Raw genomic sequence first — 25,721 nt, 5'->3', positions numbered from 1 at the left:
CACAGGGACAGTTTGACAGTTAGTTCTGTCTTTAAAGGCATGACCTTTGATGCAAATGAACAAACCTGATTTGCAACTTTTATATGCAAAGATTTTCATTGTATAAACTTCTAATAAAACAAGACAAAAGCATCTGCACTAAGAAATTCTAGCAATGACAGTTTGGCACTTACAATATCTTGAAATAAACTCCATGCACATTTAAGCCTGTTTGTTTTTCAGTGGGCATTTTAGATGCAGGTGATTCGGTCCCAGGCTGCTCCAGTCTGCATGCCAAATGTTCTTGGGCAAGATACTAACCCCATGTTTCCCATGTTCTAGACCTGAAAACTTTGATCTTTGGTTTCATTCTATAATACTGACCTTATTTTTCTATGAAGGCTTGAACTTTGAGAGTTTTTAAAGAAGAAAGAAAAGTGTGAAAATGTTCATACCTGTCTGAGAAAAGTGTATAAAGTGTGTACTGTGGGGTTTTTCAGACTTACAACATCTATAATAATTGTAAAAAATAAAGCTGGCTACTTCGCGGATTTCACCTATCATGGGTTATTCGTGGGCCGGCAATAAGTCGGACTCAACCAGAAACGAGATCATGTCTGTCACCGATTCTGTTTGTAATTTTTGAGGACAGAATTTCAAGGCATAGCCAAGTGCTGGAAGGCTTTCAACACTTTCAGATTTGACAGTGGAAGGCACTGCCAAATCTGAGGCCATGGTCCTCAGCTGGAAAAGGGTGGAGACCAAAATTGACCCGTGCCAGAATTTCTTTTGGCAGAGAAATTGTCCGATGTTCAAAATAACATTAGCAAATGCCATGAAGTGTTGAGTTTTTGTGATGACCTAAATTGTCTTTGTCCAACTACATTCCTGTTAAGAAAATGGATAATGATGACAGTACCCAAACTTGTTTTGTTAACTTGAAATATTTTATTAATTTAAAAATAATTATAAAATAATCATAATCCAGTCAAATTAAAACCAGAGAATGATTTAAAAGACATTTAACCAAAACAAGCACAGGAGAAAAGCAATGCAAAATCTTTGAATAACAGAATTAAAAATGGAAAGAATACACCTTTACACATACACCTTACCCCCCCCCCCCCCTCACAAACACTGTTAAATTCTTATTTTTAAAGAATACGTTTGCTTTCTTACCCTATTCTAGAATAATCTAGAGTATACTACAGTGAGGAGAAACCTAGCTAAGCATATAGCCTGCAAAAAGAGGAAAGTGACAGAATCCAGCTAGCTTCACCTCCAAACCTTACCAAGAAACCATCAAACTTCAGTTTTATTTAAGGCATTGCCCTTATGTTTGAAGCAGGGCAGCAGGGGATATCAGCGGCATAAACAACAGATGCATGATAACTGTGACATGTTTTTGAGTGGAGAGGTGATAGAGGACTTCATTTCTTTTTCACATCGACCTTGTAATTATTTGGATTTTTGCATGACTTCTTCCCAGGACTTGGAGGCACTATCTGCCAGTTTCGAAAAAGAAAAACATAACAGTGACGCCATCTGTAGATTTGTGATTACAGAGAGAGCTTAGACAGTAGCTTCAGAGTTGACCCCAAACATTGCTTTCTAGTACAGTCCTCCAGTGTCCTTGTAGTAAATGTGACAGTTCAGTGCAGCCTTGCTAGTGCTAGCTTAACGCGTTATGTTTACATTTGGTGCTTTACTTTGTGTGATGGAATTCAACCCTAACCTAAATTAACATCTGATTTAACGTATGAAATTCAAAGCGTTGTCAAAATTTCTTCTTTTATTCCATGTGCAAGAATCCTATTCATAGTGTGTGTGTGCGTGCGTGTGTGTGGGGAGGGGGGACAAAAACCTTCACTGCATGAGGTCCGGGTGCAAGTTTCTTTGCTTTAACCCAGCTACTGCCAAGTTGGACATGAATGCCAGGGAATATTTTTGACCAGGTTTATTAAATCAACCGAAAAAAAACTTCTATTAGTGTTAAAAATGAAGACAATTTTGAGAACCTAAGAGGTCAAGAGGTCACTTAGCCATAGTGAAAAAAAAGACATTTTTGGTGCAACAAGTTTGTTGTTTGGACCTTTAGTGGGAACAGTTCCCTTGTAGTTTATTTTTTAAAACAAAAGTGTTTTATAATGTGTTAATGTGTTTTGTGTTTATGTACAGACCACATGACTTTTTTGATGTCCTGATATATAAAACCTTAGATTGAAAGAGGGTGGGCTACTGTAAATCTGGCCTCAATATTTCTAACATGCATGTGCATCGTTTTGTTTTAGTACTCTCAACCTTTTCCATGTAGACTTCTTTTAAGATTAGAAGTTGTGGCGGTCGATGCGGTCGTGATCCCTCTGAGATTTTGCCATTTGCTTCTGCAGCAGAATGTGCTCGGTGAAATCCCTCACAGCTCCCGATCCCCCAGCACAATGGCAGATGTACTTTGCAGCCTTTTTAGCCACAGCTGGAGCATCGCCGGGTACTGCACTCAGCCCTGCCAGGTTCAGGCATTTCACATCTGCTTGATCAAAACCTGAGAGGGGAACAGAAGATCATTAGTCCCTATAATAATTTACTTAAACAAGCTGCAGAGATTGGCTGCACAAACACAAACAGTCAGACATCTTTAATTGTTAATTTGTTGCCAGACACTATTCAGATTTTATTAAAACAGCACTTTAACATAAATGTTAAATACACCACTTTTTAAAGCAGTAGCCTCAACATGTTTCCAGTTCCTGCCAATTAAACTGTTAACAAATAAAAATACAGTTGTTTTACCCATGAACGCCACATCCTTCCATTCCAGCTTCTTCTTCTCAACGATTGATTGCAAATCATTCAGCGGCTCCTGTCCCACCTTCTCAACCTTGCACATTATCCTATCTTCAAGTTTTTGAAGCAAAGCTGGGTCAATGTGGTCTTTCTCTGTGGTCAACAGTATGACCTGGTGAAGCGAGACAGAGTGCAGTTTTGTGAGCGACGTTCCACAAGATGGGCCAGTTTACGTAATTCTGTTCAGACAGCTGAAAAAAAAAAAAAATCCAACCTCAACTTGTTCTTCCTGCAGCATCCGAAGCCCAGTTGTGTCTCTGGTGTTGACAGACACCATTGCCTCTCCCGACACAGACATAAAGATCTTTCCGTCAGTTAAACAGCCGGAAATGTTGCAGAACATTAGGCGGACCACCTCTGGTGTGTCCTTACCGAAGTAACCGTACCTGATTGGAGAAACATAGGCTGGATCAGGAAAGGGAATGGATAGTTGATTAAAAGCTGACTGGTAGACATTATTTTCGGCGCTTCTCACCTGAGAACCCTCTGTTCTGCCACAGGCCAGTCGATGTCCACGTCTATATCTACGCTGTACTCCGGCAGCATCTCATAGTAGGTTAACTTACCGCCCTACAGAGGTGAAAACACAAGCATGACTTAGATGTATTGTTACACAAAGGGTTTGGAAAAGCCGTGGAGCTGTCACAGTCCAATTTGGTCCTTTGGTTTATTATAGATTTTTTTTCCCCTTGTTGGGTACCAGCCAGATCTCTGTCCTTATGTTTTGGGTTTTGTTTTGTGCCAGATTCTTCTCCTAAATACATCAAACTACACAACAATTAAAGAGAGAAATACGCAAGACTCTGAGTATCAAATGAAATTGAACCCAATATCAGTTTGTTACAGCCCTAGCAGGGCCTCCTCCTGAAGGTGCCTGTGTGGGCGTGTCCCACTACCTCTTCTGCCTGAGGTGCCACCTTTCCCTTTTACACAGCTGACTCCCGTCAGTAATCAGGGAGATTTAAGCCCAGGGAAAGGTGAGCTCTGGGCCAGAGTGCGGTTACAGCTAGTGAGCTGAGTGTTAGTAGCTAGTGAGCTGAGTGTTAGTAGCTAGTGAGCTGAGTGTTAGTAGCTAGTGAGCTGAGTGTTAGTAGCTAGTGAGCTGAGTGTTTGTAGCTAGTGAGCTGTGTTAGTGTTTTTGGTGGTTTTCAGCTAGTGAGCTGCTCTTTCTTTTTGGCTTACGTTTTACTTTATTGACCACGCCTGAGTTTTGTTTGTTTTCTTAAACAGTGGTTTGTCCGTCTCTTTTAGTCGAGTTTGAAAGGGAACTTTAATAAAACTCTTTGATTTAACCCTTTTGCCTCCTTGACTCCTTTTTCTAACCCGGTCACTTTTTGTTACTCCCCCCTCATCGCCTAGACCCCTCAGGGGAACGTAACACAGTTTCAGTAAGAATCCCACAAAAATAGAACACAACTAACTAAACTTTCAACACAGGAAATCCAGCTCAGAAAGTCTGTTTTTTCTTTACTTCCTCCCAAAGTTAAGTTAAGCTTCTTATTCAATGAAACTTTTTTCTATAAAAATAACATTGTTCCTGTTTTAAGCAGACTTTTTTCCTGCAGTCCAAGGACTCCTTTTCATAATAAAGAGTCTGGAGATTTCAAAAGGTTGCAGACAGCATGCCGAGATATTTTTACAGCAATAGGGATTGAACAATCTCTTCGACAACTTAGCTGATGAAATCTGATCCATTTGTCATCAATCTCATCTGCTGCTGTCTTATAGGTGTGTGTTTAATGTTGGTGCCAACCAGGAATAAAAAAAGGCACGGTTTAACTGTTGGGCATTGGGGCTGTTTTTTCAGTCATTATAAAGTCATTATAGTAATTTTAAACCATATATGCACCACCACCATCATCACCACCACCTTTACCTGCAAGTGTCCTTCCTTTTCAATGATCTCTTTTTTGGCGAAGTAAAATGAGCCATTCTCACACAGCTCCCCTGGCCAGTCCTGACGTCGCGGCCGTTTGGCTGGCTCCAGATTGAATGGCACTGTTTGCTCACCAGCTAGAAAGAAGCAGGATCCATTAATAACAATGCAAACTCCTCTTTCCATTAAGTAGTTATTTACACAGAGAAGCTGTCTGCTTCTTGACATAGTAACCAGTGTGTGAGTGAACTGAGTTTTTAAAAAGACATTGAAGGGAAATTCATGCCATCATAGTAGGTGGGTGACCAAATCTGTGAGAAATGTGTTAAATTCTGTAGCTTTGTTTGTTTGTATGTCTTTTATCATATACATGTTAAGAGTTGTATTGATCTGTTCATAAAACTAATGAAAAAAGGAAACACGAGTGTGCACGATGAAGGATGAAAAGGAAATTCCAGTAAAAGGAACAACAGTCACGATCTATACCTCCAACAACCAGTTTATGAGTTAACCTTTAAACTGGTTGTAAACCTGGAGGTAGGTGTGTAATAAAGTGCACTGACAGGTTGTGTGCATGTGGGTAATTACAAACACAACTTAGAAATACATGCATGTGCCAAAGTGAAATGACTTTATGCCAAGTAAAACAGGATGCATGGTTCAAAATGTCTTATTGGTGACAAGTAAGCAAGTGAAAAGGAATTAACAACTTAGGACTTAAAGTTTGATTTTATGATTCACCGCATCAGGATATATTAGCACTCCGTATGGTGACAGTAGGAACTTAAGAGTCTTTTAGTTCTTGTCTGAGGAGATTCACTGTTCCTGCAAAAACCCTTCACTTCTGAGAGATTCTGGGTCTTTCATGCCTCTTTTAAAATACAAAAGTGTGGGACTAGTCAGGTAGATTTTTAAATGTTAGCTGTTATTAGTTTTGTTTTATTAATGCACAGCAGCAGTTTGATGTTCAAAGTGACAATGCCACCAGCCACTACCTGGAGCTGCGCACCTGACAGATGGCTGCACTCCTCTTTGGCACTCTGTGTGAATGCAAGATATAAATGAAGAAAAGTGGAAAATGAACTAGTGACAGCCGTGATAACCGGCAATGTTTTGGATTATTATTAGTATAACTATGGAGAGTGAACAAGATTGAAAAGATCAGTGTCTTGTTATGTTATTTGTTTAAGCTATCAACATACTGGGAAATGATGCAAGTACCTGACTTTTGTTTTGTTACATGAATCTGCTGCATCTGATTTAGGTTGGTAAGAAATGTCAGGCACAGTGTGCAGTGACTTAATTATTGGTACCTCTTTTAACTCAGCCAAAAAGTGGTAGGGCACATAATCACAGAGCAGGGTCAGCAGATACTGAGGCACTATGTGAGGAGTGAATTAGAGAGAAGATTGTGAGGCAGGTCTTCTCATCATACATCACTGTCTGACCTTGCAAATGTGCCCCAGGAAGAATCATTAAAAAAAAAATTCCCATATAACTTCTAAATTTTGTGGAAAGCCTTCCCAGAAGAGTTGAAGCCATTATAGTTGCAAAACGTCAGCAGAGATCATATTAAACCCTATGGATTAAGAATGGGACGTTCATATGCATGTAAGGTTAGACAAGCAAATACTTTTGGCAGTATATTGCATTTTGTAAACACTCTCTGCAGGGAGACGAGTAATCCATGAATGCCTAACAACTGCCTCTGTGCTTCCCCCGGGTGGAAAACAAGCACAAGTGTGAGTAAGTATCAAAACTGAAAGCTGCTTGCATGCAGATCAATAATTATCAGATGAAGAGAGCTGATAAGCTTGGAAATTTAGTACTGTAATAGCTCAAATAACCAGTTCTCAACTTGGGACCAGTTCTCCAATCCCATTTTTAGAAACACCAAGCAGTTAAAAAAAACAAGTATAAAAAAAGAAAGACTGTCACTGTAAGGATTCATTGTTTGTCCAGTGAAGCATCTGTTGGATTTTGTTTATCGCAGTTAATAATTACTAAGGTGCAGGTGCAAAGATCGTGTATTTAATGGCTGCTCCTCCCTGTCATTTGAATCCTTTAACATACCAGCAAGAAATCTGACCTTTTTGTGAAAATTGAGAAAGTGAGTGTAAAAACACAACACACAGGTCTATTTGGAAGAGAAGACAAACAAGATGAAAAGGATAACCACACCCTCTAAAAATAGTTTAAATACTTTCCTTTAGGCAGCTGAAATATAAGAAGCACTCCAAGAGCACAAACCTCATTAATTACATTAATTTTATGTTCTTTGTTGTTTTTAAATGCATTTTAAGAGGTTTGTAGTGCAATAAGAATCAGATAAAGGAGGCATTGATATGTTTAGTTATACAAACATGTAGGAGCACGTAATGGATAATAGATGAATAACTTGAGCTTATTATATAAAAATATACTACAGTATATTTCTAACTAACTAGGGAGCTCATTCTCTTTCTCTTCATAATACTTTCTGTAAGACAGTAACACATTTTGTAAAAGGTAAACGTGAGATCAGAGGTCAAATGTGCAGACTTGCTCACTTACATCCTTTTTTAACCTCCTTCCAGCGAAACTGGTGTCTCCTGACCACTGCGAAGACTGAATCATAACCGTGCACCGTGATTTTCTCCAAGGCCTCCTTCACATGGAACGGGTGGAGACACGGTGATGTAGCCTGGAAGTGGCAAACTATATCCACCTCTGTGAAAACAAAAGCAGAGTAATCTGCACTGTGTGGCAGCAGGGCAACGCTTTGAGACCATCTTAGAAACACGTTCCTACCTTTATGGTGCTCAAGAAACTCTTGGATGGTTTCTACTGATGAGGAAAAGTCTCTGGAGACTTTAGGACTCCTCCGGTGCACCTGAGCACCCCATGCCTTTGCAACTTCCTCAATTTTATCATGGTCCGTTGATACCCACACACTGTGAAAGTGAAGGTGCATAATCATTATTATTAATTGTAACCGTCTCTTTTCATAACACTACTAGACATTCTGTATTTTGTCCTCATAGCCAAAGCTATAGTGATTAGAGATCGTCCAATGTAAGCGATTGAGAAAAACAATACTCTGATATATCGCCCGATATTTTTGTTTTTGGATATACAAAACAGTTAATTTCTCTACCAACTGTCATGTGTTATTTATTTTTTTAATTGTTTGTTTACTCCCGTTTTTGTTCGGATCAGTGTGTTGAAGTTGTGGTGTTACAAGAGGGAAGTTGGAACTTTGAACAGTCAACACTCGTAATATAGTTGAAGGGTGTTTCTTCCGTCTCTTTTTTGCTTATTTAATTTTTATGTCGACATTTTTATATCGATATCGACTTTTGGTCTATGGATGTGATCCATTATAATTACGGAGATTAGACTGAGACTCAGTCTCTTCAAATTTTATTTTACTTAACACATGAAAGCTCACTGAACAAATTGGGGGTGGATCAGGAAATTTGCAAAATCAAATCTGTGTATCCACCTGTTGGGGCGACTTAAGAGGGATTCTGGGCTTAATATTAATAAATGTGTCCAGTATAATTGTCGACAATGACACAGCCAGCTGTGATAATGATGGCAGAGAACTCTCACCTTATCAGAAAACAAGACATGACCCGCAAAAAGCCCTAGCTCAGTGCGCATGCTCCATTTTTTAAATGAACGGATCCGATGTACGATAAAAACAAACAAACAAACAAACAAACAAACAAACAAACAAACAAACCTGCACTTATAGTAAGCAGATTTTTTGATGAATGATCTCATGTTGGTTAAACGATGGCTGCAGCGGCACTAAACTGTTAACGGATAATTAAACTGAGCTCACAGTGCAATAACTCATTGGCAGTTTGGACGTTTTAGGGTTTTGTTGCATAATTGTATGAATTGCTGTAACTCACAGTTTAAGTGTATGAGTAGTTATGTTTCAGCTGAGGGTGACTTTAATAGGAAGAGACAAATTCCAGATCGTAATAGTGTTTGTAAAGTCAAAATAAGTTTGACAAAAATGTTAGAAAATGTTTCTCATAACGTGCAGGTTATGTCTGTGGAGTCACGCCGATGAAAAAAAAGAAGTGGAATATAGTAGATAAATGCGAGCAGTTTTCTTCATTTGTGACTTTGTTTAAGTAAACATCCTAAAAGGACGCGTGGGACTCCTCCACGTCACACTTAAAGCTGAGCACAGAGCTGCTCAGCAGCTGCTTAGCGATCAGGGAGCAAACTGATGCATTTTATATTCCCTGACTTTACTGATGTGCAGAATACTTTAGGCCGTTATGACATGTGGACAGAAGTAGGTTAATATAATATAATCAAATCTGATTTGATGTTTTCATAACGAAAAGACATTAAAGTTGGCTGCTGGTGCTCGTTCATCTGACCCTACAATAAAAGCTCTTGTCCTTCCTCACCTGTCAAACATTCCCGAGTCCACGGCGGCCCTCAGCACCCACCCGATGAGCGGGACCCCGGCCAGCATCTTGATGTTTTTCAGCGGGATCCCTTTGCTCCCCCCTCGAGCTAAAATTAAAGCTGCTATGTGACTCTTGGCATTTCGCGGCAGTTTGCTCGATGACTGACATTCGTCTAACGAGGTCTCATTGTTTCTCCGTGTAGCGGATGCCATAACGACGTCAAAGATCTACTCCTACTACGAAGCAAGGTCTGGGTTTATCCGGGTGACTTCCGTGGCCTACTATGAAGGTGGCTCACTTATCACCGACATAAATCGCTATGATAACCTGTGCAGTAGATCTACCTGCTCCGGAGCAGGTTAAGTAAAATATCAGAGAGCAACAGGTGTGAAAGCACCGCCCACCGACCAATCAGGTCTCCGGAACACAGCGTCATCATTAATGAAAGATTCCTCAGCCCTCTGCAGGGAGAGGAGGCGGGTTTATAGTTTGTTCTATGCGCCTTATTATATGAGCTGAACCAGGACATACGCACTGTACCGACCTGTGTGTGTATTAATGTGGTGATTTGGAAAATGTATTAAATGTTATTCTCCTCGCTTACATTTTGCTGTACCTGCAGCTGTTTGAACAGCGAACACACACCAGGAACACCTGTTCAATCAGTAACATTAACTTTGATCTGCAGACAGACTGAAGCGATACCTCTTTTTCCTAACCGGAATAAGAGGTTAAAAGAAGGGTAGGGGAACTGCAGTCAGGAAATGAAAAGAGCTGTCCGCTGTTTGAAACTATAATTTGAATTTGGACAACACTCCTAATTCAACAGGCAAAGGATAAAGCCTGTAAACTCCCCCCCTTTGAGTAAAGCAACTGTAAGTTTAATTTAGAGTCAAATTAATGTATAAAACTATTATGGTGTCTTACCATTACTGTAATGTCTTAAGTTTTTTGCAGTGTTTGCATCAGTCTTGTTTTATTATTATTTAAACATTGTTGTAGTTGTGTTTAATAAATGTGCGTTTTCAGTTCCAGCCTTAACTTCAGGTGTTTTTGTACATTATTCTCATATTAACAAGTTTCTCTGATCTTTTTTGACACAATTCACACACATTATTTCTGATTAATTATTACTTTGAGCTGATTTTAATAGCAGTTGATTTAAAAAATCCATCCACATTCATTCTCGTTGATTTCCCATCTCTCAGCACAGATGATCACACACTTAAAGTTCAGAGGTGAAAGAAATATTTCTGCTTCGTTTGAAGTTTGACTGCAGGTTAGAGTTAGTCCAGCAGGTGGTGCTGCTGGATGAAACCAAACAAACTGATTCACAATGATGGCTGATGCATTTTTTCCAACCCTGCGTGTGCAGATTATTTTCACTTGACTGTTGACTTCTTAATTTGTTCCATCTAATAACTGAATAAAAATGTATTTAACCCAGTGGAGAAAACATGAAATAAATGTCATTTGATCAGCTCAAACACTTCAGTGAAACTTCTTCATGGGAAACTGGTTCATTCCAGGTTTTTTTTTATTAGAAAAGACAAGAACCCCCCCCCCCCCCCCCCCCCCCCATCAATACATTTAATCTGTTTTATTAATGATACATTATTCAGGAGATCAAACTAAATGTGAGACCACAGCTTCAAGACACATTAAACCAATAAGTCTGTCAGATTATGTACAAAGTAGAATTCAAAATTCAAATTCCCCCAATCATTACAAGTAGGCTAATAATCAGTGTTGATTAACATGTTTCTATTCAGCAAACGAACAAAAACGATGTTATTGAAGATTATATTTCACATAAAAAAATTAAAAAAGAGACTTATAAAGACAGTTATGCTATGCTGTGGTTATGTTCTTCTGTCTTTATGATAATTTGTCCTTAAGTTACTGCTAAATGATCACAAAAACTCAGCTGTCCCAAAGAAACTGATTGTTTCTTTCAGCTTCATGTCCTTCTTCTTTGGGTAACATATTGTAGCAGGTCAGGGCTGTTTGGGGTCATGACAGCTATGTTCTGTTGTTCCAGGCGGCAGCGTTATGTTGCCATGGTTACAGGTAGCGCGCTCTCTCTCTCTCTCTGCGACTGTGTGTTTCTGGGTGGAGAGAACGCCTTTTTGATGTTGTGTGCTGTTTCTGCTCCCTGGCTAACTCGCGGGAAGCAAGGCCAAAGGACACCTCTGTCTCCTCCTTGTATAAGCTCGCCACAATATATTCTGTTTCTCTTTCTAACACATACTGAAAAAAGGTTCACACTATTACTGTTATTATTTTTCATTTAATTCCTTGTTTACCAGCTGATGATACATTGGGGCAAAAAAGTATTTGGGAGACACAGATTGCTGTCCCACTTAAAAAGATGAGAGAGGCCTGTAATTTTCTGCATAGGTTCACTTCAACTGTGAGAGACAGAATGTAAAAAAGAAACCCAGGATATCACATTTTATGATTTTTAAATAATTTATTTGTATAATGGTGCAGAAAATAAGTATTTAGCACCCACAAACAAGCGAGAATTCTCTCCCTCACAGACCTGTTACTTCTTCTTTAAGAAGCTCTTCTATCCTCCACTCGTTATCAGTAAGACACATCTCCACACCTTCAAACAGTCAGACTCCAACATCCACTATTGCCAAGACCAGAGAGCTGTCTAAGGCCACAGGGACAAAACCCGCGAGAATGTTATGTGGTATAAACGCCACTTGCCATGTTTGGAGTGGGAAGAATGCTGAGTTGCATCCCAAGAACACCATACCCACTGTGAAGCATGGGGGTGGAAAAATCATGCTTTGGGGCTGTTTTTCTGCAAAGGGGACAGGCCAATGAAGGAGTGGCTTTTAAAAAGCATTTCAAGGTTCTGGAGTAGCCTAGCCAGTCTCCAGACTTCAATCCAATAGAGAATCTGTGGAGGGAGTTGAAAGTCTGTGTTGCCCAGCGACAGTCCCAAAACATCACTGCTCTAGAGGAGATCTGCATGGAGGAATGGTCCAAAATACCAGCAACAGTGTGTGAAAACCTTGTGAAGACTACAGAAAACGTTTGAACGCTGTCATTGCCAACAAAGGGCATATAAAGTATTCAGATCAACTTTTGTTATTGACCAAATACTTATTTTCCAAATAAATTCTTTAAAAAGACAATGTGATTTTTTGGGGGGTTTTTTTCTCATTTTGTTCTTTACAGTTGAGGTATACTTATGATGAAAATTACAGGCCTCTCTCATCTTTTTAAGTTGGAGAACTTGCACAATCGGTGGCTGCCAAATACTTTTTTGCCCCACTCTAAATGTTGACTTCCACTGAGTATTACTGTGTAACACAATCCCCCAATTTCAATTTAAAAATTGTTTTTAATGCAAAATCCACTACAGCTCCTGATGCAAATCCAGCCGACCCTGCAGCTCCTATACCTTTCACTCCTTGAGCAAAATATCCAACACCAACTCCAACACTAACTGCAGCACCAACAGCAGTAGCAACTCCAGCACTAACTTTTGCAGCAGTTCCACCAATAATGGCATCCCATTTCCCCCGAGTAACCTCGTTCCTTCTTTCTGCTTTGTATCTTGCTTCTTTGGCCGTCATCTCTGGATTTTCTTTCCGAAGTCGTTCCATCTCTGTTTTTATGGCTTTCTCTGCCTCTTCAAACATATTGGTGGTGTAGCATCCTCCTTTTCTTTCAGTCAGATTGTTGATTTCCTTCAGCACCTCAGAGGGATTCTTGTTTCTGCTGTTAAAAACATGATATCCTCCACGGCACTGACTGATAAAGTCTTTGAGATCTGGATGTTTGATTGCTTCTTCTATGGTGTCTTTATTCTCATCATCTTCATGGATTACCAAGGCCATTGTGTAATCAGCTGCTTGTTCACCAAATATCTTCTGAATGAATCAAATCAACACGTTTCCTTCTTACACTCTGATGTTACAGAGGAAGAGAAGTCTGTTGATCTAAATACTTTTCCCTTTAAGATGATGTTTCCTGCTGCACTCTTCCCAACTCTGGTTTTCCCAACAAGAACAATCCTGAGGTCGGCTTCTGGTTTTTTCATGGCTCTCTGAGCTTTTCTGAACATTTCATTAGTGTAGCATCCTCCTCCATTTCTCGCAATCATTGTGTTGATCTTCTCCAGCAGCTCTCTGACCTGAAAGGGATTCTTGTTTCTGTTGTTAAAGACATGATATCCTCCACCGCACTGACTGATGAAGTCAGTGATATTTGGATTATCATTGATCATTTTTTCTATGGTCACCCCATCTGCCTCAAGATTGTCTCCACAGGTGAACAAGACCATAGTGTAACATGCTGACTGTTCTCCAAACATGTTCTGGATGATTTTGACAGTTTTTTGTTCTTCTTCTGTGAATCTGTTGGCCTGAATCACAACCAGGAACACATGAGGACCAGGAGCAGCAAGGCAGATGCAGCTACTGATCTCTTTCTTCACATTGTCTTCAGTTTTTTTGGTGTCAAATAAACCTGGAGTATCAATTACATCCAGTGTTTGACCTTCAAACAGACCTATTTCCTTCTGACACTCTGATGTCACTGTGGAAAAACATGCTAAACTTTTAAAAGCTTTTTCTCCTAAGATGGTGCTTCCTGATGCACTCTTACCAACTCCAGTTTTCCCAACAAGAACAATCCTAAGGTAAGCATCTCTGAACATTTCAACTGTGTAGAATCTTCCTGCATTTCTCTGAACCATGATGTTGATCTTCTCCAGCAGCTCTCTGACCTGAGAGGGATCCTTGTCTTTGTTGTTAAAAATATGATATCCTCCACCACACTGACTGATGAAGCCACTGAGAGCTGGATTATCACTGATTAATTTTTTTATGGTGTCTCCATCTGACTTCAGCTCATCTCCATGGGTGAACAAAACTAATGTGGAACAAGCTGACTTTTTCCAAACATGTTCTGAACAATTTTCACTGTTTCTTGATCTTCTTTTGTGAATCTGTTGGCCTGAATCACAACCAGGAACACATTAGGACCAGGAGCAGCAAAGCAGATGGCTCTCTCCATCTCTGCTGTCAACTCATCTTCAGGCTTACGGGTGTCAAACAGACCTGGAGTATCAACTACAGCCAGCTTTTGACCTTCAAACTTTCCTCTTTCCTTCTGACACTCTAATGATATCACTTCGAAAGCATTCTCCTTTCCTAGGATGGTGTTTCCTGATGCACTCTTTCCAACTCCAGTTTTTCCAAGAAGCAAAATCCTGAGTTCTGGCTTCTCTGGTTCTTCTTGTTTTGCTGAAGAGTAATAAACATTTTAAAGGTAAAATTTAAAGTTAATATATTCACAATTCAAACTCTGAAGACAAACAATGTGTATTTTCTATTATGTCAAGTGTGTCTCTGGACTGTTGGAGGAAGAAAACGCATGCGAACTCCAGGAAAAAAATAAAAAGATCACAGAAGGATTTGAACCAGTAACCTTCTTACTGTGTCAATTATTATAGATCATGATGTCAAGACACCATCTCTCCCTCACCCTTCAACCTCTGTATGACTTCCTCTTCATGTGCGCCATATATGATGATACCTACAGTATAGTAATATTTAACTGTTTAGAGACTCCAAACCAGTAGGTGCCTGACTTCTGTCACCCCTGTTACATCAAATTAAATAAAGAAAAGGCACACAGATACTGTAATTTTCTCAGTTTAAATATTTGATGTGTTTTCTATGTTCTATTGTAAATAAAATCTGGGTGTTAGATTTTCTAATCATTGCAATCTGGCTTTATTTAGATTTTACAAATATTTTGGAATTGGATCAAACAAGGAAATAAAGTCTTGGTAGATTTGGTAAGTGGACCATTAATCTGAAGCGGGGTAAAGAATCATGTTTATTAGTGAACAGAACAAATGTTGAAGGAGACGAACAAGAAAACACCTTCCTTCTTTTGTTCCTCTGTAGTTTTGTAGAAAAACTGTTCAAATCTTTTTTTTTCCCACTTCTCGTGTCATCAAGAAACTCCAGATGACATTAATTGAAAAACAATTCTGTTCCTACGTTCTTTCTGACTCTAAGCTTTAATAAAAGAAAATAACTTTTCAGTCAAACTTTTCTTTTAACTTTTGAGAGTTGATGTTCATGTTGGGCATTTCATGAACCAGCTTTTGGATTTGTAGACTAAAATTCTGATTTGAATCACAGTGTACAAAGAACCATTAAAAGTAGTAATAACAAAGGGAAATTGTTAAAGGGATAGATCAAACAAGGACATAAATTAAAATAATGTCTAGGATCTGATACATGTTTGGTTTAATAAGTGGCTGTTGGCTTTTATTTGCCTTTATATAAAATTAATGTTATAGATTAGTATTTTTAAATGTACTCACCAGGACTAGTGTGTTTGCTGGCCATGTCTGTCTTTTATTGGCAATTGATGTGTGATTTTCTGGCTCTGCTGATGTTCTGCTGCTCAGCAGTTTCCTCTTTATCGCTCTGCGGTGTTGGAACGTGTGGAAACGTGTCTGAGAAGTGGGGCAGAAAGGTGAGAAGGACACAGGAACAGCTAGTTGTTAGTTACGTGTGATTCAAGTTGAGTTACTTTTGTATGAGAGAAGAGTTCATATTTTGTGTTTGGTGTATTGAAGAAAAAAGGAGAGCTAATCTCAAATCCTAGTTTTTGGCCTATGTAATTGTGGAGATCTGAGTATTGACAGTTAATCACAGACTCCGTATTTAATATTGATGTTTCTATTGCTTTCACAAACCTGCATGAAGATGTCTGGGACATTAACTTTGTGACTCAAACTAGGAGTACAGTGGCTTGTGCCACCCTGAATGAAAATCGGCATTATATATGCCAGCTGAGGGTTTAAATTCTTATTTTCCATGTCATCATATTTCTGTTTGGCTTTTGAATATCCATCCATCCATTTGCTACTGCTTATCCTTTTCAGGATCACTGGAGCCTATCCCAGGTGTTTTAGGGCGAGAGGTAGGAGAGGTCGCCAGTCTGTTGCAGGGCTGACACATAGACAGAGACAACCAAGCGCACTCACATTCACACCTATGGGCAATTTAGTGTTTCCAATTAACCTAACCCCTCTAACTGCATGGAGAACCCACACAAACACGGGGAGAACATGCAAAATCAGGACCTTCTTGCTGTGAGGCAACAGTGCTAACCACCATGCTGCCCACGGTGGCTTTTTAATAAATCAAAGAAAGAGAATATCAAGGGTATGATATCTGACCAGGCATCCAGGGCAACGCCCAGAAGCTAGGCAAATACTTTCTCTGTAACATATCACACAGCCAAATCTAGCCTCCACTCTGTACAACTGAAGAGCATAGCATGTTACATAATGTTACGTTACATATGGCCCAAAAATCTCGATATTATTTAGCTGGATGGTGATACACGATATATATCTCAAGCTTTTTTTAAAGCCATAAAGTAAGAACAAAAAGAGAGTTCTTAGTCAAAGCTGTGTCCCAGATCTCACACAGGCACTTTTATTAACATCCAGCGTAGATGTACATGAAAAAAACAACTCAGAAATAAATTATCAGCATTTATTAAATAGTAATGCTCCATAAATAAAATAAAACAATGTTGTTTTTGTGCATAAAAAAAGCTCACAATTGTGCAGTCAAAATGTAAACTAAAAGTTTACATTTGCCGCGTAAATGCAGTTATAGCGTTAACGTCATTTTAACGAGCTTAACGCTACCAGCACTAAAATAGTAATTTCCAGATGTTTTCTTTTAACCGACCAGCTCCTCTTTGATAGCTGCCGTGTCCATCTTGTTGTTGCCTGCAGGTGAAGCGATGGGGGAGGGGGAGTTGTGTTCAGTGAAGGAGAGAGGCAAGGCAGAGTAACATTGCGTAGAGACAAAAGTGGACGAAAGAGAGGAAAACTTTCAGCTCCACGAATATAATTATAACTTGACAGAACAGAGGGCGACACAAACAGCACACAGGAGGAGATCAGGTCAGAGTGGACACACATGGGGAACACAGAACCTGGAGGAATCAGGGTGAAGCAAAACTGAATATAAAACACACAAGATGGGAGACTATCAAAATAAAAAAGGAAGTACACACACACAGACAGACACATACAAACTAAGACACGTGAACTTGACACTGGGACAGAATAGAGACATGGAGACATGATGAACTAGGTGAGACCAAGGAGTAAAATGCACAGGCACAGGCACAAAACACTGAGATGAAACTAGGACGGACTAACAGAATGAAATTAGATGCAGAAAATACAAAAGTAAAGACCAACTAATACTGAACTATGAAAATCTCTTGAATCCAAAAGAATGAGTCACAACACAAACACCTCCTCTCTGGAGGGGAGAGGGAGGGGAAACAGGAGGACAAAGGAGGGAACAACTAAGCTGTAGTGCCTCTTCACCTCACTGTGCAATACCTTTTGTGCAATACTTTTGTAAATAGTCAACGGTGCAATAGACTCAATACTTGAAATGTGCAATTCACTTGTATTTTTATTTTTATTCCTATTTATTCTATTTATCCCCTTCGTATATTTTATTTATATTGTCTCTGTATTTATATATATGTGTGTGTGTATAACTCTGTAACTTCTGTCGGTGCTGTGCTTTTTTGGAAATCGAATTTCCCAGAGGAACCCACCCGAGGGATTAATAAAGTTCTATCTTATCTTATCTTATCTAATCTGATATATTTCATTTTAAAATTATACCAAAATAGTATGGCATTAAGTAATAAATCTCTAAGAACAAATCTGTGTTCACAAATTTTTTTTATCTCTCTTGTGTATACTGCATGGGTACTGTGATCCTCTGGTAAATGTAGCTCTAACTCAAGCCAAGCCTTCTCATAGTAGGTTTCCTGTAGAAAGACAAGTAATATGGGAAAACACACACAAAAACCTCCAGCAAAGATAATATCTATTTTAGAGTAATTATGAACTATTTTAAAAGAAAAAACATTTAAGAATATAAGTAGTAATTAGCTACTTACATTCCACTTCTCTGGGAGGTGGAGTTTTTGTGTGTTTTCCTAATACACGTTTTGCAATATACATGTTTATTTCTCCATGTTCTTTGCAAATAGTGCAAATGTTTTTGGATAGTGCTGAGAATTTATGTGACACTTGCAAAATTTGATGTTTCACTGAATCCCACAGGCTGAGTTCTTTTGTCGTTGCCTTACTGCATGCTGTCTCTTCACCAAATGTGTTGCAAGTCACATTATCCATATTCTCAGCCAGTGGTGTGACTGGTGTGGGGACAGGTGAATCTGTCTGACTTAAGTTGGGAGGCGAGTACCATCAGGGTGTACACCCCACCCCTGGCATCGTTGCCCACCTCTCAATTTTAAATACACGTAGACATTGAGGGCTAGCAGGAGGGACCATGCGCTTACCTGCTGCTCTCTGGCAGGTAGCTCCAAGCCCTCCTGGGTTTTAATTGCACCTTAGAACACAAATGCATCAACACTACAATGAGTGGGTGGAGGGAGGTTTGGAGTCTTCTCTCACCCCCATTCTCTGCGACCTGCTGGAGCGGGGGGGCTAGGAGGAGGAGTTGGCCGTCCGACTGCGGTCTGGAGTGTGGAGCCTTCCTGCTGCTGCGGAGTCGGGGCGGTCTGCCTTCCCCCACTGCAGGGAAAAGGGAAACACCACCTGGGTCTGGGTGCAGTTCCCCCCTCCAGGGGCGGGGGCACCTAGACCCGGTTTGTAGAGTACGCTTGGGGAGTGTGATCGTGTGTACAGCGTCTCTTTATGTCTGTCTCCACGTTGGTTGAGTGTGGAGTAAGTGCATATGAGAGCATGAGGGTGGGAATGGATGTTTGTGTCTGTGTGTGCCTGTATTTCTGTGTCTATATGTCAGGTTGGGTGTCAGGCGCCACCTCTCTGGGGACATCTCAGGCCCTCCAAGGTTTGGAGGCCTATCTCCCCCTACCACCACTTCCCCTGCCAGTGGCGGACCCCCTCAGACATCGGTGCGTTGGTGGTTCTTTGTGTCCGGGGATGGGCGTCCGGGTACACACCGGCTCACTCCTTGGCGGCCGCTTATCGGGGCCTGGAGCCTGGGGCTCGCTCGGGCCACTTCGGAGGTGGGGTGCCCCCGGCCTCTCGGCCTGGGGCTCGGTCACTCAGGCGCGGCTGGCTGCCGGCGGAGCTCACGGGCGCGTCACTGCAACTCCCCCTGGCTTCTGCTCCGCGGCTGCTGAGTGAGCCCTCATCTGGGACTCTCCTCAGCTCTTACTGGGACAGTGGCGCGGCTGCCCCTCTGTTGGTCTTCCTTGGTCTCTTGTGTTCTGGGGGCCTCTGGATGTCTGGAGTTTTGATCTCCTCCATACCTGCTTCATGCCCTGGAGGACGGGGCTGTGCCCCCCCCCCCCCCCCCCCCCCCCACACACACACACACCCTCTAGCAGATTATTACATGAAGGAACCTTTTAAAAAACAAAAAACGAGCGCGTCCATGCTCACAGGTGTACACACGGGTGATCACACCCACAAACTACACCCTTTTTGGCTCCTACCTCAAAGCACACTGTGTTCTGTTGATCTTATGTGCTGCACAATAATGTTTAACATTTAGTATTTACTGTCATATTCCCATATATCATTGTGATGTTGTTTATTCTATTACTCTTGTTCTCTTCTGCTTGTTTTCTTTTTTCTTTCTCAGCAGGTGACCCAGGTGATTGATATATGCATTTTTTTTTCTCTGCCCGCTCTGTTGGTTTTTGTCTTTTGCCCTTCCCCCCCCCCCCCCCCCCCGTCCCTCTTCTCAGCTGTTTCTCTTTCCCTCTTTCTTTCTCCCCTTCTTTCCCCCAGTCAAGTCTGTCCCGTATTCAGTAAGTGAAAATAAAATAAACAATAAAAGGTGAATCAAATGGACCATTACGGCAAGGCTGGGATGGTCAGTTTGGTAAAGTAAATCTGTTGGGCATCTTTCTTTGCCTTTAGACAACAATTCTGATGGCAAAAGAGCCAAACGGGACAGGCCAAAAAAAAAAAAAAAAAAAAAAAAAAGTTGGGAGGCGAGGATTTCATTTGTAGATATAAAAATTTTACGCCATTGACTGTTTTCCGTGTTACTTTTATCTTGTTTGTCCTGAAGCAGACACCGTTCTTCAGTTTGGGCATGATACTAAGTAGGAGGGAGAAAAAAAAGAAAAGAAAAACAACTTAAATACAGTCATAATAAAAAGCAGTTGAACAGATTAGCAGAATGTTTAGGTAGTAGTTTAAAACAGTACCTACATTACTAACTACAACCAACTGTACACCTGACATTTTAACATGAAATCGTGGATAAATACAGAAATGACTTAAGTAATGTCACTGGCAAAATCTTTAGTCAATTACAATGTCATGTCAAAATGGCTAACGTTTAATTTTTAGCAGTTGCACCCACCAATTCACACATGTTAAAGCAATATGAGTAAAAAATGAATGTTAAATTTATCCAGCTAACTTCAGTATTAACTATATGACCAAAAACCACAAAGTGGAATGAATTGGTTGGACTATATGAATAATAGCAAATTAAGCTATTAAAAGGCCAAAAAAATGCTTTAAAAAGGCACATTGGAACATAGCTACTTTAAAGGAAAAATTAAGTCATAATATAAATACCATAATAATTTTCCACACACTTAAGATGTTTAATGTTTAGACACACCTGTAATGCAGTCCTCTAACTGGATAGCGTTAAGGAGCAGCCACGAGAAAGAAAAGAAAAAAAGCTTCCGGTTTTGTGGCATCTTGCAATCAACAGTCTATTTATTTGGTCCTTGACAAAAACAAACATAAACTGAAACCTGGGCAAGTTGATGAATTAACCTAACCAAGGAAGAAAAAATGGCAGATTAGCTTGGGTAAAAGACCAAACGATGTGAGCTGCTGGTAAAGTTTCTGGGCTGCCATCTCTCAAGATTCTCTCCATTTAAAGCAATGCATTATCAGGGACTGTAAGATCTAGTTACAACACCATACAACACCATAGTTTTCCAGTCTTGGATGGGGAGTACTGCAGTCCAGAGTTAAATCCAGTGTGCCTAAAGAAGACGTAAAGGACTTTATTTTCTGTGTGTAGTTCTGCTTTCATTGAAATTACTTTGGATGAATGTGACTTACATGCATATTCTTGCACCCTCTTTATCCTTGCAGACAAACAAAACTGTAAATTTCAGACTCACCACTGTGAGTTATACTCTCAGGTAGGATGGCCTGCTTTGGTAAGTCGGAGGAACTCTCATTTATACAGTTTTATATATAAGGCGATACTTGGGTTGCTGCCTTCTTATCTATGTTCCCTGCTTGTAATGAAACATGCTGGGCGGTATTCTCTTCGTCCGCATCGTTACTTGTTGCTTTCTGTTCCATTTGCCCGAACTGAACTTGGTAAAAGAGCTTTTGTCCATTTAGCACCCTCGGCCTGGAACAAACTGCAGAAGGAATGGAAAATGACTGAATTCATTTCATTAAGTGATTTTAAATCTAAACTACGAATCCTTGAGGCCAAGTCCATAACATGCAACTGTTTCAATTAGATTGATTGTCATTTTAACTGACTTTTTATTTTATTTGAATTTTATTGAATTTTATTTTAATTTTATTTGTATTCTTTCACTTATTGTTGCATGTGTGTTGTTGCTGCCTGTGTTTGAGTAATTTCTGTAACTGTGAGACATCTGCTGCTGCCTATCTTGGCCAGGTCTCCCTTGAAAAAGAGGTTTTTAATCTCAATGGGATCTTCCTGGTTAAATAAAGGTTAATAAATAAATAAATAAAATTTACAGTACTGCTGTTAAAACTCAGAATTATTTTGATCTCAGTTGGTAGCAAGTTATTAAAGGTGGATGGAGTTTATGTACACTATAAACAAAATAAAGGGTTTGTTAAGGTGTAGAGGAAGTACACATTTCCTGCTTTGGCAGGAAAATGTGAACATAAACAAAACAACAGGTGTTTGTAGCCAACATGAGTTCAATTTAGGTAAAACTCAGAAAATACTGAAATGTCACGGAGAATGTTTGGTCTGGTAATCCTTCAGTAATGAAAGTAATAGCTCATACAAGGGAAGCAGACAACTCCACAGGAAGAATCTTTTGTCTCTTTGATGACTTTGGGAGGTAGCAAGGGAGTGTGAACCTTAAGGTGTGAAACGGCTGTGTACTGCCTTTCGTTCCTAAAGAAGGTATTTAACTGAGAGCCATGCTAGGCTCAGGTGAGACTAGCATGGTCATGTAGGTCATGTAGGCTCTCCACCAACTTGGTTGTCTGTTCTTTGTGTTTTGATTAAAGAATGTTAGCTACCGCTCACTGCTTGTCTGCAGGCTTTAATTAATGGAAAACTTCCACAACATGAAGTTAACAAACAAAACCACCGCTATTGGTCTGACACTAACCCACGTTGGATGGATCCCTCCAAGACTGTTGGAACAACAAAAGTGATGGTTTGGTGTAGAGATGGCACGATACCACTTTTTTATGTCCGATACCGATACCGATATCATAAATTTGGATATCTGCCGATACCGATATGAATCCGATATAGTGTTTTTTAATCAACAAAACTGTTTTTTAAAATATCTTGCTGCATTTTGCAAGTCTGCAAGTTCATACTCAAGTTTAAAACAACAACTACACTAAAGCTATTCTGTTATACCTGTATACAAAAGAAATATTTCATAGTTCAGCAATACTGATCAATCTAATAAACTTAAACCTACACCATCCTCACTATTCTGGTATTTTAAAGAGTACTTAGCGTAAATATTAAGAAACCTAACTAATAGGGTTCCAACTCCCAGCAACAACAAAAATAAAAAAATAAAAAATAGGGAACCACCCCTCACGCTCCACCTCATGATGCTTAATCGACGTAATCAACCTTAATTTGATGCAGTGTGAAAAAAAATGCACAGAAATCAATTATTTTTCAAGAAATATTAAATAGATTCAACATCTTTCTTCAACAAAATTGCAGACTGCACAGATGGTACCTTCCCAAAGGAAAAAGTACTATAGCTTACTAGGGTGTATATATTAGACTTAATAGTCACTATATACAGTAATTGACTTTATTCATTTTACATCAAATTAAAACTTTGGGTGTCAAATAATTATTTATTAAAAGCTCGACATTTTAAATGAGAATAAGAAAGAAAAGTATGTCTTTGTGCCCCCTTTTCCCAGTTAATGCCCTACGGCCCCCCTGGCTAAACTTTGCTAGATCCGCCCCTGCACAGTTACCAGCGTCAGCTATGTAGAAAAAGATCCTGGTGTAGAAAGTAATATTAAATAAATTCTAACAACAGCTTATCAAGCTTAAACGTGCTGCTGTTGTTCAGCCGCTGGTTTCCTCTTTCTGGTGCAAAGTGGGCCAAAAACAAACAAGACAGACGGACTCGCGACAGAAAAGCCGATCAGCTGATCATTAAGCAGTTTCACGATTGAAGTAGCAGCGGGAGAGCGAGAGGCAGTCGCTCGTTAAGCTTAACGCAGGAATGCTTTACATTCAGAGATGGACTTACACACTTGCTTTACTTCTCTCGGGGATAACTTTGTCGGAGATGAAATGCCAGGTTGCTAGCGAAGCTCCACATGCTATCCAGACCACCGACAGGTCCTGCATGCCACAGCCGCTCTATCACGTGATGCATACTGCTCCAAGTGCTAACGTTCTGAGGCGAGTTACGGCGTGTTGCAAGTTTTGTGAGGTGCTTTCGTGATATTTAATGGATCGGATTACATTTTTTATTTTTCTCCGATATCCGATCCAGTAATTTAGGTCAGTATCGGACCGATACCGATACGTAATATCGGATCGGTCCATCTCTAGTTTGGTGTGGTATATGGGGTACAATGATAGTGGGTCCATTCTTCATCAATGGAAACATCAAGGCCACTGGATATTTGAAATTGCTACATGATGATTTGTTTCCCTCTTTATGCACTGAAGCTGGCACGTTCCCTGAGTTTTTCCAGCAAGGCCAGTTGAATGGCCCCCAAGATCTCCCGATCTGACCCCCTTAGACTTTTATCTTTGGGGTCATCTGAAGGCAATTGTCTATGGTGTGAAGATGTGCAGATACGAGATGTGCAGCACCTGAAACCACGGATACTGGATGCCTGTGCTGGCATTTCACCTGCGGTGTTGCTATCAGTGTGTGAAGAGTGGGAGAAGAGGGTTGCATTGACAATCCAACACAATGGGCAGCACATTGAACACATTTTATAGGTGGTCAGAAACTTGTAAATAACTCATGAAAGAATAAAGTTACGTTGAAACCAAGAACATCATTGTTTTTCTTGTGACATTACCAATAAGTTTGATGTGTCACAGCTCAGTATGGGGCAGGGATAGCTCAGTATGGGGCAGGGATAGCTCAGTATGGGGCAGGGATAGCTCAGTATGGGGCAGGGATAGCTCAGTAGGTAGAGTGGTGGCCCCATGATCGGAAGGTCGGGGGTTCAACTCCACTGAATGGCTACCCCGAGGTGCTCCTGAGCAAGGTACCGTCCCTACACACTGCTCCCCGGGCGCTGCATTGGTGGCTTCCCACTGCTTCACTGGGTGAATGGGTTAAATGCAGAAGAACTATTTCCCTATGGGGTCTAACACATTATTATTATTATACATGGCCCTCTTCCTATTGAAAAAGCAAACGTTTGCCCCCTCACATATACTAATGTACCACAAACAGGACTTTAATATCACCAACCATTCCCATTTTCTTATGGTATATCCATATAAATGGCCCACCCTGTATATGTTACACCCTCTGAGTTGGATACTTGGATATGTCCACATATGTTAGCTGTCCTGGGTTCAAATTACTTTGGACACAGACAAGCCAAGGTGGCATTTATGCCAGTTACTAGTTCTTACTTATTTCACACGAAAAAAGAGTGGTCACATATGTATTAAGCTGCTTTCACATAGAAAGCCTGATGTTCTGAAACCCACTCCTTTCTCTGGTTTGTGCTGTGGAATAACGATGTCCTTTTGGCATTGAGCAAAATGCAGCCTTTCTGCTGCTTTTAGGGGTCATCACAGCAGTTCATCTGCCTCCTAGCATCCCTAGCATCCTCCTCTGTCACACCAACCCTCTGCATGTCCTCTATTTTAGAACATCCATTAACCTCCAATAAAAGTATTTGAAACTAATGAAATATTTATTATTGTTCATAACTATTTTGAACAATTCAAAAAAGTTGTTTCTGCACATCTGGATGTGTTTTTTTAATTGTCTCGTGGATGAAGCACATGTATGAAGTTTTTGCCACTGCCAAAAGTTTTGATCACAACACTGTTGCCTCACAGATACAACGTTCTGCCATCATACATAACTGATATGCCTATTATGAATGTTTATAATAAGTCATGCCTAATGTATTAATGTACTAATTAATGTATCAGTGACAAGGACAGAATTATTAAACAGAAAGCAAAACTTCATTTAGTCAGCAACAGAAAACAAAGTCCATCAATATAAACAGAAGTCACACTGAGGATATAAATAGCTACAGTGGAAGACTCAATGGACAAGGGGCTATATTGTACACACACACACACAAGTTACAAACCAACCTGGAAATATCTTCT

General features: G+C 40.1%; 3 protein-coding genes across 3 annotated transcripts; all 3 read right to left on the bottom strand.

Moving 5' to 3' along the window:
* Positions 1-914: 914 nt before the first annotated feature.
* LOC146579583 (N-acylneuraminate cytidylyltransferase-like) lies at positions 915-9,461 on the bottom strand. The gene is made up of 8 exons (XM_085263586.1): positions 9,115-9,461; positions 7,490-7,632; positions 7,253-7,408; positions 4,700-4,836; positions 3,299-3,393; positions 3,038-3,209; positions 2,770-2,935; positions 915-2,521 (listed from the first exon to the last, which is right to left on the bottom strand). Exons 1-8 carry the CDS (start codon positions 9,327-9,329, stop codon positions 2,307-2,309), a joined length of 1,299 nt encoding a protein of 432 aa, XP_085119712.1. The 5' UTR covers positions 9,330-9,461; the 3' UTR covers positions 915-2,306.
* Positions 9,462-13,024: 3,563 nt separating this feature from the next.
* Positions 13,025-13,886, bottom strand: LOC146579582 (GTPase IMAP family member 9-like). Its single transcript, XM_085267981.1, has one exon. The coding sequence runs from the start codon at positions 13,835-13,837 to the stop codon at positions 13,025-13,027; it is 813 nt and encodes a 270-aa protein (XP_085124107.1). The 5' UTR covers positions 13,838-13,886.
* A 127-nt stretch (positions 13,887-14,013) lies between these two features.
* Positions 14,014-15,506, bottom strand: LOC146579581 (GTPase IMAP family member 7-like). The gene is made up of 2 exons (XM_085267980.1): positions 15,482-15,506; positions 14,014-14,387 (listed from the first exon to the last, which is right to left on the bottom strand). Exons 1-2 carry the CDS (start codon positions 15,504-15,506, stop codon positions 14,014-14,016), a joined length of 399 nt encoding a protein of 132 aa, XP_085124106.1.
* Between the last annotated feature and the right edge of the window lie 10,215 nt (positions 15,507-25,721).

Source organism: Mchenga conophoros, linkage group LG3 (assembly GCF_057382185.1).
Source record: "Mchenga conophoros isolate Kocher_MC1m ecotype Shallow Benthic linkage group LG3, M_conophoros_male_GT1.1, whole genome shotgun sequence".
Taxonomy (NCBI): domain Eukaryota; kingdom Metazoa; phylum Chordata; class Actinopteri; order Cichliformes; family Cichlidae; genus Mchenga; species Mchenga conophoros.
The sequence above is the reverse complement of the archived record's forward strand: the minus strand, read 5'-3'. Positions and strand labels throughout refer to the sequence as shown.